Genomic DNA, 16,928 nt, shown 5'->3' with positions numbered 1-16,928 from the left:
TTTGTTTCTGCACCACTTTATTATCTCATTAAAGTTGAATAAATGGCAGTGTGGCAGATTCAGTGCAGAACATCAAATACATTAAAATACACACAACACGCGATGCACTAAATATATATAATTTTATCTTTTAGAACACATCAGTTAGCTTTATGAATAACAAAAAGCTACTCTATACATATATAACACATAGTATTGTTATATGTTATATAATATAGTTTAGATCTCAACACTGGGCGCCTCTTAAAACTTTAAGACTGGCCTTTTAAGCTTTAAGAGAAGCAACCAAACAACTGTCTGTCTCGTTATAAAATCCCATCTCTGTTCCTGACAGCCGTGAGAAAAACACAAAACAAAAACAAACACAGGCTTCATTCACTGTGTCCATTTGTTTTCTTTGTCGTTATAAATGTGTTGGTCAAAGCCAGGTAAGAAGTAAGGCTTTAAGATTCTTTGGCTGTTTGGACACCTTCCAGAGCTGAAGAGGTTAAAGGGGATGATCTATTTCTCATCAGCACAGTGCTGGTCAACTAGACATCATGGGTTTGTAATAAAGAGTGAAAGCTGGTTTAAATTCTACACAGATTCATGTCGGTGTCACAGCACTGACACATGCTCTAGCACTACAGTGTCACTTTATAAATATATTCAGTATATCTCTTTATACTATGTGCACAATATATCCAGCTCAATAATGCATTCAAATACCTGAGGCATTACATTACCAAACAGAGCAATACCAGTTTCATAGATTTACACTATAGGGAGCATCGCTGCTATTCAACAGCATCAAATTTTGTTGGACACACCTGAAAATGACACTTTTCTGCTGAAAATTCAATTAATGGGAAAATTTCAGGACATTCACAGCTTGTGTGCTTTATCTAGGTGAACTTTATACAGCTGTTTAAAACAAGATGCCACAGGGTTGAATATACTCTCTTTTTTTTGGCCTACTAGGATTTTATTGGCAATGTTGGAAGCTCTGAATATAATAGAGCAACAAAATACGCTTCCAAACAGCAAATATGTGCCTCCTGAGACATCAACACTGTCCAGTTCCCTATAGTGGCCTAATTTCCTCCCTTTACACCTCTGTTTGTTTTTTTTTTTTTAAATCCATGGAGACATTATTAGCCTTTACAGCCAATTAGAATGGGAATATCGGCCTGGTCTGGGTTTTCACTGACCACTGGGAATAAAACATGAGTTAGGCTTGGTACAAAGAGGGGAGCATAAGTAGGATTATAAACAGGACATAGTAACTGGTCAGTCCACCTGAGGGAGGATTTATGGTGAGTGAAAATATAATTACTGTGTTCTGAACGATGTTATAGGGAAACCGCTTTAAACTTGAACTTTACTTTCCTATTTTGTTATTTATTTATTTACAGGAAGCAAAACCTCTCAGCAGATGGATTTCGAAATGAACTCGAGTCAAACTCTGACCCTGGAAGTCATTCCTCTTTGCTATGAATTTTTGAACGGTTCCTGTCCAAAATCCTCGTACCCACTGGTCCTCAGAGTGCCGCTCTATGTGTTTTTCGGCTTGGTGGTGATTTTGACAGTATTCGGAAACTTTTTTGTCATCCTCAGCATCATTCATTTTAAACAGCTCCACATGCCCACTAATTATCTCGTCTTGTCTCTGGCTGTAACGGATTTGTTGTTAGGAGGATTTGTAATGCCTCCCAGCATGATTCGATCCGTAGAAACCTGCTGGTATTTGGGGTCTTTATTCTGTAAAATTCACAGCAGTGTTGATATCACGTTGTGCACCGCGTCCATTTTAAACCTGTGTTTTATATCTGTCGATCGATATTATGCTGTGTGTCATCCCTTGTTGTATCAGACCATAATTACACCTTTTGTCACATTGGTTATGATTTCCATTTGCTGGAGTGTTTCGGTCGCAGTTGGATTCGGAATAATATTTCTTGGTCTCAACGTCCTGGGCATTGAAGATTTTTATAATGAAAACATTGCCTGTGAAGGTGGTTGTGTTTTGTTCCAAAGTGTCGCCTCCAGCACCGCTTCCTCTTTGCTCTCCTTTTATTTCCCAGGAATCATCATGCTTAGTGTTTACACGAAAATATTCCAGGTTGCACAAAAACAAGCCAAGTCCATTCAGGACTCGAAAAATAAAGCGCAAATGATGATAAGCAAAGAAGAGAAGAAGGCAACAAAAACTCTGGCGGTGATTATGGGCGTGTTTCTTTCTCTCTGGATGCCGTTTTTTATCTGCAATGTCATCGATCCTTTCATCGGTTATTTGATTCCTCCTGTATTGTTCGATATGCTGGTGTGGATCGGATATCTAAATTCAACCTGTAACCCGATCGTGTACGCTTTCTTCTACAAGTGGTTTAGGAAAGCACTGCGGAGCGTGTTGTCTGGGAAAATATTTCAGTCGGGCTCTTCAAGAATGAATCTTTTTTCACACTGACTAAAAAATTGAAATGATATCCTGATGTTAAATATTTCAAAAATGTGCTCCAGTTTGTTCTGGCATAATTTACTGTATATGTTAAATATTATTTAATTATAGAACTATATGTTCACAGAACAAACAGAAAAAACCCCCAAAGCTTTCCTGATGTATGATGTAACTCATTATTTTTAAATGCATTTTTTTTTGCACATCATAATTTTTGTAGATTTTACATTTTGTACAACTACCCAAGTGCATAAGATTTATGTCTCTACCAAGAAAAAAAATGAGTTGATAATTGTTAGAATTGAAATTTAATTGTAAATTGCTTCCCAAAAAATGCGTAACAGTTACAATAATAATCTACTTTTCATTTTCTCAATCTACATAAAATTGAGTGCAAAATTTTGAAATTAGCTGTTAATTGTACATGTAAAAGAAATACACTACATTTTTAGAAAATTTACTACAACCATAACAACAATCATAATGTTGGGCCCAAATATGTTTTTTATTTTGCCGTAAAATGCTGCCTACTGTACAGAAACAAAGCTGATATTCTTCACACAGTCTTATGTAACATATATCCTGTTTATCATAGCATGAAAGGTATTCTGAATCATTTCTCTGAAATAAATACACAGTAATTTCTATTCTCCAAGACGCCATCAACTGTACCACAGTAGTACCTAAGTTTATGTGAACTGAATAGGTTTTATTAGTAAAATAAAATAATGGTCCTCCACCAAACACCTCAGTGACATGCCTCATGGGTGAAACATACTGTTTATTAAGAAAATAGAAATAAAAACATTTCATGAGAGTATATGACCATGTTTTTTAATTTAGAAATATTACACCTCCCCCCACTTCCACTACTTGGGGGAAAAAACTAGAAACAATCTTCATCTTAAACTTCATCTCAAAGAATACAGTCAGTGAATAGAATCTATTGTGCAAAATATTTACCCCCTTTATGTGAGAGATTTTTTAGATGAGATAAATTTTCCCTAAATAAATCAGTAGAAGAGGAGGGAATCACTGAGCTATTTAGATTTTTTGTGAAAAAAGTAAGAAGAATGAATACTTTTTTTCTACATCATGAATTTCAAAAATTCTTCGTTAAAATAAGTGAATCTCCTCCAAATTTCTCCCTCCTCTGCCCTGCATACATCAGCTGACAGATGCCCACAGTTCATCAGCCTTGCTCTGATTGACAGAAGAGAATGTTATCCCTTTAACCCAGAAGGCACGGCTGATTTGCTCTTTAGATTACTGGCCATCAGAGACTGTGGCATTGTGCTATTAATGAGCCTAATGCCCTGTTACTTCCCCTTTCCACTGGGCAACATGCCCTCTTTTGCCCTGTTGCCAAGAGAACACTAATCTGAAAATGTTGCATATGAAACCTAATGAAGGCCTGACATCATTGAGACCCTCATCCATATGTTGTGTTGACCAAGCCCTGCCTGGTTAAAGAATGTGCTCACTGCAGCCAAAAGGTCTACAGTCTACATCATATTTCACCTGCAGGTTGGACGGAAACTTGTGGAAATGACTGAGAGCAAGCAGTGTGTGAATTTGGGTAGGGATATTAACTTGTTTTCATACTAGTAAGGAATTTCCTGTAAAGCCATCAGGCAGCAGGTAATCTGTCATGGTTCTCTTCTACTAAACACACAGGCATGATAACGTTAAGTGCAACGACAATCACAAAAAGCATCAAAGTTTAATTGCACATTTATCACATTAGTTCCAAGCCTTTTCTTTAGCGCTGTTATACCGCATTATGGTTTCCTGGCTTTGGGGCGGTTGTTTATTTCCCCATCAGGCTCCACCAGGAATTACTTTATGGATTGCTATTGGCCAAGACAGACTATAAATTTAGATCTTCTTATCTTGGGCTAACTTCAACTTCATGGTCCAGAGGAAGGTATGATGAATTATTATGAATACAAATCTTAAGAACTTCATGAATTTTGATCAATCTATAATCATAAACACTCTATAAACTCTATAATCACTCCAAGTTTCTATGTATGTCATCTACACATGTCAAAGTCATTAGATAATTGTGTATTTCTGATGATATTTTAACTTCATGACATTGTGCTAATGATGTGGTAATGCTATAGTCTGAACTTTACATTCCCAGATCTGGACGGGGTTGTGAGCACTGTAGATGGACAATATCATCGATTTGGAGATTCTGGAGGAGCCTTCACTTTGTTTCAGTTCCCTCAATACCTCGTGTGTGAAGATTGATTATTCTCTGGAAGTTCGGGTTTTGCTCTACATCCTCTTTAGCACGTCTTCTCTCATCACTGTGATCGGAAACCTGCTTGTGATTATAACTGTGGTACATTTCAGGCAGCTGCGCACATCAACTAATTACCTCATTCTCTCTCTGGCTGTTGCTGATCTGCTTGTAGGAGGAATAGTGATGCCTCCCAGCATGATACGCTCAGTGGAAACTTGCTGGTACTTAGGAAGTACCTTTTGTAAAATACACAGCAGTTTGGACGTCACTGTGTGCACTGCATCCATTTTAAACCTGTGTATTATTTCTTTAGATCGATATTATGCTGTATGTCATCCACTTCTGTATTACAGTAAAATGACTCCTACTACCATTAGATTCATGATTGTTGTGTGTTGGAGCATTTCTGTATCTGTTGGGTTTGGGATGATATTTCTGGAGCTCAATATTCTTGGAAATGAAGAATTTTATTACAATAACTTTGTTTGTGAAGGCACCTGCATGGTTTTTCAAGCCAAAGTGGGAGCTGTGGTGTTTTCTATGCTCTGCTTTTACATCCCTGCTGTAATCATGCTTTGTGTGTACATGAAAATCCTCCTCACAGCACAAAGACAAGCTCGTGCAATTCAATCCACAAATGCACAGATGAAGACAGTCGAGGAAAAAGCTGGTATGAGCAAGTCGGAACGGAAGGCCACGAAAACGTTAGCCATAATTGTGGGAGTTTTTCTGACATCCTGGGTGCCGTTCTTTATCTGTAACTGTATAGATCCATTTACAGGATATTCGGTTCCTCCAGTTGTGTTTGATGTCTTCCTTTGGGTTGGATATTTCAATTCAACATGTAATCCGATAGTGTATGCATTTTTCTACAGCTGGTTCAGACAAGCTTTTCGAGTCATTCTGTCTGGGGGAATATTTCAGGCTAATTCCTCACACACTCGATTGTTTTGAAATCTAAAATTGTACACAGCTTGGTTCAAATTCTATCATCATTTGTTTTAGTTGTCCCATTCCCTCCTTCTACTTTTATACTCTCTTGTGTATGTAAATGCCAGGATGTGTTTGGAGCTGCATTTCCATCAATGTTGTTTATACTGATCATTGCTCAGATACAGCTCTGGAAAAAAATAAGAGCCCACTGCCCAATCTCCAGATGTGAACCCTGTAGTGTGTGTGTTTCAAAGCTTAGGACTGATAGCAATTATTGGGATTAATATTTCTTCCCTGGTAGCTTGATATAATGGAGTCTGGGGCCATAGATCATGTGGCAGGGAGTGTACTAGTCCTGCAGGTAACCTGAGTGAGACATTTCCATGGGAACTGTCCTCTGTAGGCACTAACATACTGCATTCATAAATATCACTGTTTATGTCAGGCCACAAACATTATTTAGTAAACAGAAGTGGACATCACTGATGTGTTCTGCAGATTATTTTAAACACACACTCTTGATCATAGAGACTTGTAGAAACATTTTGTAATAAGTATTGAAAAATGTATTCTCACTCTATTACAAATAGACCAAACACCAAGACTTACATTAAACTAAACGTCTGTTACAGAGATATTAGTGTGAGAGTACAGGTATTGACAGAGGCTTTGGCAAGGTTTTTTTTCCTCCATTTCCTGCCAGAGTAGGTTTAGTAGTAGTACTTGCCCAAGTGCTTAGTAAAGAGTTGAATACAGCCTGGTGATCAGCCATATAACAGGTTCAAAACTTCCTTTTAAAACTTTTCTTCTGAATGAATGAACTGTAGTTTCATAACCTGAATGATCCTAGGTCTTTCAGGATAAAGAAGTTGAGGTTTATTTTAATAGGGTTTACTTCTTTCTAGCTAATGGCAGTATCTAGTGCTCATGGATATTTTACCCAGGGGCTAATGACTCTCTTGTCCTTCTCATTGTGTTGATTGTGATTGTATTCACTTATTTCCATGTTTTACCCTGATTTGTTTCTTTATCTCATTGGGACATATTACTGTGTATTTTTCCCATTATGTTCAAGCCTGGGTTTCAGTGTTTCACTGATTCCTTGTTTCCTAGACATTTGCCTGTAAGTTCTTTGAGATTTGTAAATATTCTGGAGTCTGCCTGTGTTTTGACCACCACTCTGAGCACTAACACTGATTTCTGGATTTGCCCTAATAAAGCAAATTCTGAGGTTCTGCATTTCTGTCTGTCTTCTGCTCACTACGTTACACCACAATCTGTGCAAAAATATCTGCCATTAGGAGGGTCTATAAGCACAGAAAGTCCCTTTTGGAGCTCAGTTCATCATTGCTTTGTCTATAATGATCACTGAGTTGAAGATTAGATATAATGCTTTCACAAACCCATTTGGATAAAATATAACATTATGGCCTAGATCGTAATCAGTATCCATTCAATTTGCATGTTTTTTTAATGGAGTAAACCTCATTAAACCATAAGCTATTCTCTGGATATTTGACTGTTTGGTTTTCTCCCATCAGGGATTAACCTGATGGACTGCTATTGGCTAAAGCAGACTATAAATTTACATGTTCTTTTCTCTGGTTATCTTTCCTTGACATGGTACAGATCAAGGTATGATAAATTATTTTTAATACAGTCATCAGAAATTCTTCATAAGAATTCTTATATAAAGAATATTAGTCAAGGTCATATGTTTATTGTGTATCATAGATATAATATAACTTAAAAATGAGCTGGTAATGCCATAAACTATTTTATATTAATTAACTGCAGATCTGCAAGTTGTTGTGAGAGCAGTAGATGGACGATATCATCGATTTGGAGATTCTGGAGGAGCCTTCACTTTGTTTCAGTTCCCTCAATACCTCGTGTGTGAAGATTGATTATTCTCTGGAAGTTCGGGTTTTGCTCTACATCCTCTTTAGCACGTCTTCTCTCATCACTGTGATCGGAAACCTGCTTGTGATTATAACTGTGGTACATTTCAGGCAGCTGCACACATCAACTAATTACCTCATTCTCTCTCTGGCTGTTGCTGATCTGCTTGTAGGAGGAATAGTGATGCCTCCCAGCATGATACGCTCAGTGGAAACTTGCTGGTACTTAGGAAGTACCTTTTGTAAAATACACAGCAGTTTGGACGTCACTGTGTGCACTGCATCCATTTTAAACCTGTGTATTATTTCCTCAGATCGATATTATGCTGTATGTCATCCACTTCTGTATTACAGTACAATTACTCCTACTACCATTAGATTCATGATTGTTGTGTGTTGGAGCATTTCTGTATCTGTTGGGTTTGGGATGATATTTCTGGAGCTCAATATTCTTGGAAATGAAGAGTTTTATTACAATAACTTTGTTTGTTATGGCGCCTGCATGGTTTTTCAAGCCAAAGTGGGAGCTGTAGTGTTTTCTATGTTCTGCTTTTACATCCCTGCTGTAATCATGCTTTGTGTATATGCAAAAATCCTCCTCACAGCACAAAGACAAGCTCGTGCAATTCAATCCACAAATGCACAGATGAAGACAGTCGAGGAAAAAGGTGGTATGAGCAAGTCGGAACGGAAGGCCACGAAAACGTTAGCCATAATTGTGGGAGTTTTTCTGACATCCTGGGTGCCGTTCTTTACCTGTTACTCTATCGATCCATTTACAGGATATTCACTTCCTCCAGTTGTGTTTGATGTAGCAATCTGGGTGGCATATTTCAACTCAACATGTAATCCGATAGTGTATGCATTTTTCTACAGCTGGTTCAGACAAGCTTTTCGAGTCATTCTGTCAGGTGAAATATTTCTGACTGATTCTTCATACACTAAATTATTTTAATTGACTGTTTGAAATTAAAACTGGTTCTTGGCTCCATGTGTCTGGCATCTTCACAGGTGAAATAAAACTGTTTAAAAATGACTGGTTTGTAATATATTATTATCAGCTGACACCATTTTCTCCATTCTTGAGTTATACCTTCACCCTTCAAACTGTACACAAACACACAAATCTGGACTTTAAATTATGATTACCAAATAAAATGTTACATATTGCATTTTTCAGTTGAATTTATGATTCATTAAGATTATGTGAGAGCTGAGGATAATCTGCTAAGCCCAAATGTAAATCTTACTGAGCAAACCAGATGTAATAAATGAAAAAATCCTCTTCTGTATAACACACTGATTAAAATTCCAATGTACAATTTTACAGGTGTACAGCATCTTTGCCTGTTATAGGTATTAAGCCACTTTTTCACCCCATAACATCAGAATCTGTAATCATAATATAAAGAAGTCCCTGAGGCAAATGGTCTAGGATCTAGCCCCCCACCTCTAAGAACACCTCCTGGTGGTCTCTGGCGAGGTCGGCCAGGAGGTCTAGGTGTAGGTTTGTCTGGGCGGGATTGGTAGAATTCACAAATTAAAGCAGTAATTTTCCATATCCCTCACAGTCCACAAGGTACTGAAGTAGACTCTTCTAGCATCTGGAGTTGAGGAGGGAATAGCTACCAGGATGGTGGTGCATACATTGAAACTCGAAAGGTGGTGGATAAGGTCTACTGAGATTTGTATGGTTCCAGCAGTCCCACAGGGAGCTGGTGACTTGACTTGGATTGAGCACAAGTCTGGCAGGCTTTGATATAGGCCTCCATATCACAGGCTAGGGACGGCCAACAGAAAGTGTTTTTTAGGAGAGATGTGGTTCTCTGGATCCCTGGGTGGCCTAAGATGTTAGCTGTATGAACCTTAAATTATACTGTATTATACATTTAAATCATTTAGCATCCTTAGCTAGAGAGACTTCTTTATAATAATTGAAAAATGTACCCTCTCTGTAGTACAAGTAAGCCAGGATCCAAACTACTATTAAAAAATCCTGTTACAGACCAGTTCATGTAGGAGTACAGGTGCTGAAACCAATGGCAACTCCACTAACTTGGAGTAAAACTAAACCAGGTTACATATGCAACCTGGTTCTAGTGATGTAGAATATCATTCCCTTCTCAGGGAATCGGGTAACATACGTGACCTGGTGTAGTTCCGTTTCAAGGGAACTCGAAACTGCATCATGGTTTCAGTGGAAAAGCTAATATCAATGCCGCAACATCGGGGATGGGAGATGTCTGTCCAGGAGGTCGTGAAAGGGCACAAACAAGCTGGAAGCAGTGCACCATTAGCCCTGTAATACCCAGGACCAGGATTTGGGTCCAGGTCAAGGTTATAGAACCTGATGAAAGTGGACAGAGAGGACCAACCCAATGCAGCAGAAATATCCTGGAGGGGAATGCCTCTAGCCAGTGCTAGACAAGGCGATACAGCTAGTGGAGTAAGCCGTAATTTCTGGAGGCGAAGCCAAAGAGTGCTCCTCATAGGCCTAGGAGATAGCTACCACTACCAAGCACAAGATACTGTTTAGAGACTGGATTACTTTTCTTGCAGCCGCCAAAGCAGGCAAAGAAGGAGAGGACTTGCACCATGTGCTAGATCAATGAGAACCCAAACTGGGCACAGCAGGTGCAGTTTCTCATGCTCTGCTGACTCATGGGTCAGAGGGCAGTAGTCCTGTTGAAAGGCCGGATGACAGGCTTATAGTAGTAGCAGTATGGGAGACTCAGACTCACATTGGGTTGAGAAGTGAACAAGGCCAATAAAATTACCATATGCATTCCACCGCCTACAAGTATAGATTCCATTCCCCGGGCCTTATCCCCTGCTTCAGCAGAAAGCCTGCATCCCGATTATGTTCTCTGGACTGTAAATCGCACTCAGCGAGAGAAATCTGGTCTCTACCTAGGGCCAGATCTGGTACACCAATCTGAACAGAGGGCACAAACATGCTGCCCTAATGAATGATGAAGGGGACCACCTGTGTGCCATGATAGACAGGAGCCCTCCTAAATGCCATGGGTGGGCCAACAATCTAGGATGGTTCCTCAATCTGAGAGGGGGCATCTGTCATAAGATTCATGTGATGACACGCCCTAAGAGTGAGACCCAAGGTAAGAAACCAGGGTCAGTCCACATAAGAAGGGGAAACTTAATGAATCATAAATTCAATCCCCCAGAACAGGAGACAGACATGCCCGCATTGTGACTAAATCCCAAACTATTCCCAAGAAGGTAGTTCTCAGCGAGAGAGAAAGCACACACTTTGCTAGGTTGAGGCCTAGTGACCTTATGATGGCAAGCACAGCATATCAATGACTGGCTGCCCCTTCCCTCGAGTGAGCCAAGATAAGCCAGACATCTGCATAATTAAGTAAACGGATGCCCTGGGTGCAGTGATGCCAGAGTAGACTCTGTGCACTTTGTGAGGGTAAGCAATAAGACTAGGCCTAAATGGAGAACCCATCACTGGTATGGTTCACCCCAAAAGAAACCAGGGGAGTCTCCTGTGCTCTGGCAAGATGTGAAGATGTGAAGATAGGCACCCTTCAGGATTATCGTTGCAAACCAGTCGGCCTTAAGTGTTAACATCTCAAACTTGTAGGTCTTAGCATACAATTCAGAGCACACAGTTCTTAGCTTGGGAGCAGCCACCATAGCAGCCAGAGGCTTGACATAGGAGAGGAATGTGCTCTATGGTCCTTTTCTCAGATGCGAGAGAAGTTCCTCCTGGAGGAATGATTTTTGGTCTGTACCAACAACAGTAGGCAGCACACCCTGAAAGAAGAAGGACAGGAGGCAAACGGGATTCTGTAGACTTTTCCCATGAAACCCATTGTGAAACACCTGACAGAAGCTTCCACGCTGCCAGGTGGTCTGAGAGAGGTGTTAATCTCTCGCTGTTGTTACCTCGCCTAATGCCCTGAAACAGCAAGCTGACAGGTGCTAACCCAGTAGATGGTGACACAAGCAGCAGGAGCATGGGTAGTCATGGCCGAACCCTGAAACACTAGAGATGGTAGGGTAGGCAACAATGGAATAGCCCCAAAGGGGCATCCCTGAAAACCCTAGCTATCAAACATTAGGTTTTCCTTTCTGGCCCACCAAGTGGAGATGACCAACCCCAGGTCTTCTCTCACCTGGGGGACCTGCCCCTAAGCACTTTTTAAACACCATAGAATGTGGTGGTTGCTGCTTGCTCGTTGTTGCCCACATGAAGCTCTTCAGAGTCCAATGCAGACAGCACTACATCTTCATCTAGGTCGAGCGAAATCATAAGGCAAGCTCCCAGAGCTAAAGCGAGGTATTAGACTCAGCTGAGAGGATGACAGAAAGCCATGAAACAATGATCAAATCCAGCACACTATCTTGAAAGACACGGGACTCGAACCATGAGGTGCAATTGCCTGGCTGGAAACACAGACACGCGAACGCTGAATGAGCTTAACAACAGCGTGCAAAACTCAACAGCATGAATGCTACTGATTGTCTTTCGGTGGCGGAAAGTCAATAGAGGTCGCTGGGGCACTGCCCCATTAAATTTAGTCAAAGAATAATGCTACTTTAATACGTTAACAATAATTATATATTTACATAATGAAATAAAATCATGTAGTTGTTCTATTCCGCTGTTAGTCATATTATTATTTATTTAAAATAAAAAAAATCAAAACTGTATTTGGCTCATTTGTGTGTGAGTATGTGTGTATGTATGTGTGTGCATGACAAACGAGTGTGTATGTGGTTACGTGAACTTTTGAAAAGCATGTGACTTGAGTTCTGATTGGCTTGTTTCAAATTTTCCTTGGGGCTCCCGGACCCTCCCACTTTTGTTGTTAGCAAATCAATATTGTTTTTATATATTTGGCCTCATTTGATTGGAACATTCTCAATAAGTCTCATTACCACTCAGGAGATGGTCAGTTAACGGACAGGTAATGATTCAAAAAATACCCTTTCACAAGGCGTTCAGATGAAGAAAAGGAACAAATCAAGGCGCTTGGTCCAAGTTCGACCCAATTTGCAAATTCAGCAGCAGTCTGTAACGATGCTTGCAGAACCAGAGCACCAGAGGGAGCCATCACCCGAATACTGACATTTGCAAACTCACTTCCTGTCTTACTCGGGTATTTAAGCAGCACGCTGCCTATTGTTCACTGCGAAGTATTGTTCTCTCTAGTGGATTACGTACCAAGCCTTGTTTATTGTTCCTGATTGCCTGCTACGTGTATGATCTTTGCCTGTTTCTGTTTTCTACGAGTCTCGGTTTTGCGGTTTTGGTTTCTGTTCGCTAGTTCTTGATTTTCCGGTTTTTGACCCTTTCGCTTTGCCATATCGATTCCGATTCTTGCCTGCCGTTTTTGTGAATAAAGATCTGCATATGGATTCTACTATGCCTGCCTCGAGCGCGTCCTTACAGAATACTTCGCCTTCAGAGAATCCAGCGGATCCTCGTGCAACCTTAGTTCGCCAAGGACATACACTATATTGCCAAAAGTATTCGCTCACCTGCCTTGACTCGCATATGAACTTTAGTGACATCCCATTCCTAATCCATAGGGTTCAATATGACGTCGGTCCACCCTTTGCAGCTATAACAGCTTCAACTCTTCTGGGAAGGCTGTCCACAAGGTTTAGGAGTGTGTTTATGGCATTATGGCAATTATGGAATTTTTGACCATTCTTCCAGAAGTGCATTTGTGAGGTCACACACTGATGTTGGAGGAGAAGGCCTGGCTCTCAGTCTCCGCTCTAATTCATCCCAAAGGTGTTCTATCGGGTTGAGGTCAGGACTCTGTGCAGGCCAGTCAAGTTCCTCCACACCAGACTCTGTCATCCATGTCTTTATGGACCTTGCTTTGTGCACTGGTGCACAGTCATTTTGGAAGAGGAAGGGGCCAGCTCCAAACTGTTCCCACAAAGTGGAAGCAAAGCATGGAATTGTCCAAAATGTCTTGGTATGCTTTCACTGGAACTAAGGGGCCAAGACCAGCTCCTGAAAAACAACCCCACACCATAACCCCCCTCCACCAAACTTTACACTTGGCACAATGCAGTCAGACAAGTACCGTTCTCCTGGCAACTGCCAAACCCAGACTCGTCCATCGGATTGCCAGATGGAGAAGCGCGATTCGTCACTCCAGAGAACGCGTCTCCACTGCTCTAGAGTCCAGTGGCGGCGTGCTTTACACCACTGCATCCGACGCTTTGCATTGCACTTGGTGACGTATGGCTTGGATGCAGCTGCTCGGCCATGGAAACCCATTCCATGAAGCTCTCTGCGCACTGTTCTTGAGCTCATCTGAAGGCCACATGAAGTTTGGAGGTCTGTAGCGATTGACTCTGCAGAAAGTTGGCGACCTCTTCGCACTATGCGCCTCAGCATCCGCTGACCCCGCTCCGTCAGTTTACGTGGCCTACCACTTCGTGGCTGAGTTGCTGTCTTTCCCAAACACTTCCACGTTCTTATAATACAGCTGACAGTTGACTGTGGAATATTTAGGAGCGAGGAAATTTCACGACTGGATTTGTTGCACAGGTGGCATCCTATCACAGTTCCACGCTGGAATTCACTGAGCTCCTGAGAGCGACCCATTCTTTCACAAATGTTTGTAAAAACAGTCTGCATGCCTAGGTGCTTGATTTTATACACCTGTGGCCATGGAAGTGATTGGAACACCTGATTCTGATTATTTGGATGGGTGAGCGAATACTTTTGGCAATATATTGTATGATCCGGTTCTACCAGGACCAGGTGGAGGCGTTAAAAGCCACCAACGCGCTGCTACGACAACGACAATCTCCCGCCGCAGCTCCAGTTCCGCCTCCGCGCAGTGAATTTCCACGCTTCGCTCTGCCAGAAAAGTTTGATGGTGCCGCGGATCGATGCCGAGGTTTCCTGCACCAGTGTGACAACTTTTTCGCTCAACAGCCGGAGGTATACTGCAGCGATAGCATCAGATGCGCATTCCTTTTATCTCTGCTGACGGGCAAGGTGCTGGATTGGGCTTCGGCTGTGTGGGATTCGGATCCTCAGGTCAAGACCTCAGCTGATTACTTCGTGAATCTGATCAGGGAAGTGTTTGAGTATCCGGCAGGAGGTAAAGACATTTCTGTCCTATTACTGGAATTACGCCAAGGAACTGATACAGCTGCTGATTTTGCTATTAAGTTCCGCACGCTCGCTGCTCAGTCAGGCTGGAATGAGGCGGCATTAATAGCGGTGTTTCGGGAAGGACTTACTAGAGAGCTGAAGGCGGAAATGGCGTGCAGAGACACCGATGTTACTCTCTCCCAGTACATATCCACTGCTATTCGCCTTGACAACCTGCGGCGCCAGCATCGTACTCGCACCCCCACACCTCGTTCCTCACCACGTGGCACTATGGAATACCACAGCCAGAAGGAGGAAGTCACCGAGCCTATGCAACTGGGGAGGTCTCGTGTTTCTGAGGTTGAGCATGAACGCCGTGTGCAGATGCAGCTGTGCTTCTACTGTGGACAACCAGGTCACAGAGTCTTCCAATGCCCAGAGAAGCCTGCCACATCCCAGAGAGAAGTCGTGAAGCTGGTTTCTAAGGTTTCTCTTCCTGCCTTCGTCCTTCACAATGACTCTCGTTTTTTCGTCACAGCGCTGGTTGACTCCACATCAGCAGTGAACCTGATAGGCCGAGCTCACGGACCAGGTTGCTGTCTATCAACTATCCCATGCACTCCGCCGTTAAAAGTCACTGCCATAAATGATCAGCCCATTGGGGAGGGCCTTCTTACTCACCACACACCTCTCATGGAGGTTCAGATCGGATTATTTCACAGAGAAAGACTGAGATTTTTCGTTATTTCCTCACCATCAAACCCTGTCATCCTAGGCCTTCCCTGGCTTCAACTTCATGACCCGGACATTTCATGGAAGGAGGGGGAATTAAAAAGGTGGTCTACCTTCTGCCTAGAGAACTGTTTTTGCAACCCGATAACCCGTCCATGCCTTTCCATGTCTATCGAAAGCCACGAATCATTGCTCCAAGTCACACTCCCTAAAGAATACCAAGATTTCCAAGAGGTCTTCAGTAAAGAAAAGGCCGCCAGATTACCCACACATCAACCCTGGGACTGTGCCATTGACCTTCTTCCGAACACCACGCCACCTAAGAATCGTATTTACCTCCTGTCACTTTCTGAAAAGCTTGCTATGGAGGAATATATTGAGGAAGCCCTTGCAGCTGGATACATCCGCCCGTCTACCTCACCAGCGGCAGCAGGGTTCTTCGTAGAAAAGAAGGACGGCGGCCTTCGACCCTGCATTGACTTCCGAGGCCTGAACGCAATCACAGTCCCGTATCCTTACCCTCTTCCCCTGGTTCCCGCAGCCCTCGAACAGTTACAAGGAGCCAAAATCTTCACCAAGCTTGACCTGCGCAGCGCCTACAATCTCATCCGGATGAAGGAGGGCGACGAATGGAAGACAGCGTTTCACACAACACATGGACATTACGAGTATCTGGTCATGCCATATGGACTCACGAACGCCCCCGCCGTCTTCCAGTCACTTATCAATGAAGTGTTCAGGGATATGCTAAACAAATTCGTCATTGCTTACATAGATGACATCCTCATATATTCTGCCAGCCTAGATCAACACGTTTCTCATGTTCGTGCTGTCCTCCAACGCCTCACCAACCACAATCTCTATGTGAAACTGGAGAAATGTGAGTTTCACCATTCCACAGTAACATTTCTAGGATATGTAATCTTGCATGAAGGAGTAGAAATGGATCAATCGAAAGTGTCCGCCATTACATCCTGGCCCGAACCTACCTCCATCAAGTGTTTGCAACGCTTCCTTGGATTTGTGAACTTTTACAGGAGATTCATCAGGAACTACAGTACCATTGCTAGCCCAATGACTTCACTGCTGAAAGACAAGCCCAAGAAATTAAAGTGGACTGATCATGCCAGAGCTGCTTTGCAGAAACTTAAGAAAAGTTTTTCTTCCGCTCCGATACTCCGTCATCCTAACCCTGAGCTGCCGTTCGTAGTGGAGGTGGACGCTTCGAGCTGTGGGATAGGGGCTGTGCTTTCTCAACGCCAACCAGAGTCCGGCAAACTGCATCCTTGTGCCTTTTTCTCCCGAAAGCTCACACCGGCCGAAATGAACTATGACGTAGGGAACCGGGAACTACTATCGATAAAGGCTGCCCTGGAAGAATGGAGGCACTGGCTCGAAGGGGCCCGCCACCCGTTCCTGGTCCTTACCGATCACAGATATCTGGCCTATCTTCGGGAAGCCAAGCGTCTCAACCCACGGCAAGCTAGGTGGGCGCTATTCTTTACACGATTCAAGTTTTCAGTCTCCTACCGCCCCGGGTCTAAGAATGGGAAAGCAGATGCCCTGTCGCGA

At 42.4% G+C, this 16,928-nt stretch overlaps 3 protein-coding genes across 4 annotated transcripts; all 3 read left to right on the top strand.

The window, feature by feature from the left end:
* Positions 1-1,414: 1,414 nt before the first annotated feature.
* Positions 1,415-2,446, top strand: LOC131355036 (trace amine-associated receptor 1-like). The gene has a single exon (XM_058393215.1). It carries the CDS (start codon positions 1,415-1,417, stop codon positions 2,444-2,446), a length of 1,032 nt encoding a protein of 343 aa, XP_058249198.1.
* Positions 2,447-4,470: 2,024 nt separating this feature from the next.
* On the top strand, positions 4,471-5,645 carry LOC131354973 (trace amine-associated receptor 1-like). 2 transcript variants are annotated; one of them, XM_058393114.1, is made up of 2 exons: positions 4,471-4,491; positions 4,638-5,645. In XM_058393114.1, exons 1-2 carry the CDS (start codon positions 4,471-4,473, stop codon positions 5,643-5,645), a joined length of 1,029 nt encoding a protein of 342 aa, XP_058249097.1. The 2 variants fall into 2 exon arrangements, with proteins under 2 accessions (XP_058249097.1, XP_058249096.1); XM_058393113.1 differs by lacking the exon at positions 4,471-4,491 and having other exon boundaries at positions 4,614-5,645.
* A 1,803-nt stretch (positions 5,646-7,448) lies between these two features.
* LOC131353898 (trace amine-associated receptor 1-like) lies at positions 7,449-8,480 on the top strand. The gene is made up of 2 exons (XM_058390978.1): positions 7,449-7,767; positions 7,840-8,480. Exons 1-2 carry the CDS (start codon positions 7,449-7,451, stop codon positions 8,478-8,480), a joined length of 960 nt encoding a protein of 319 aa, XP_058246961.1.
* Positions 8,481-16,928: the final 8,448 nt, after the last annotated feature.

Source organism: Hemibagrus wyckioides, linkage group LG06 (assembly GCF_019097595.1).
Source record: "Hemibagrus wyckioides isolate EC202008001 linkage group LG06, SWU_Hwy_1.0, whole genome shotgun sequence".
Lineage (NCBI taxonomy): Eukaryota > Metazoa > Chordata > Actinopteri > Siluriformes > Bagridae > Hemibagrus > Hemibagrus wyckioides.
Note: the sequence above shows the minus strand (reverse complement) of the source record. Positions and strands in the feature narration are given on the sequence as shown.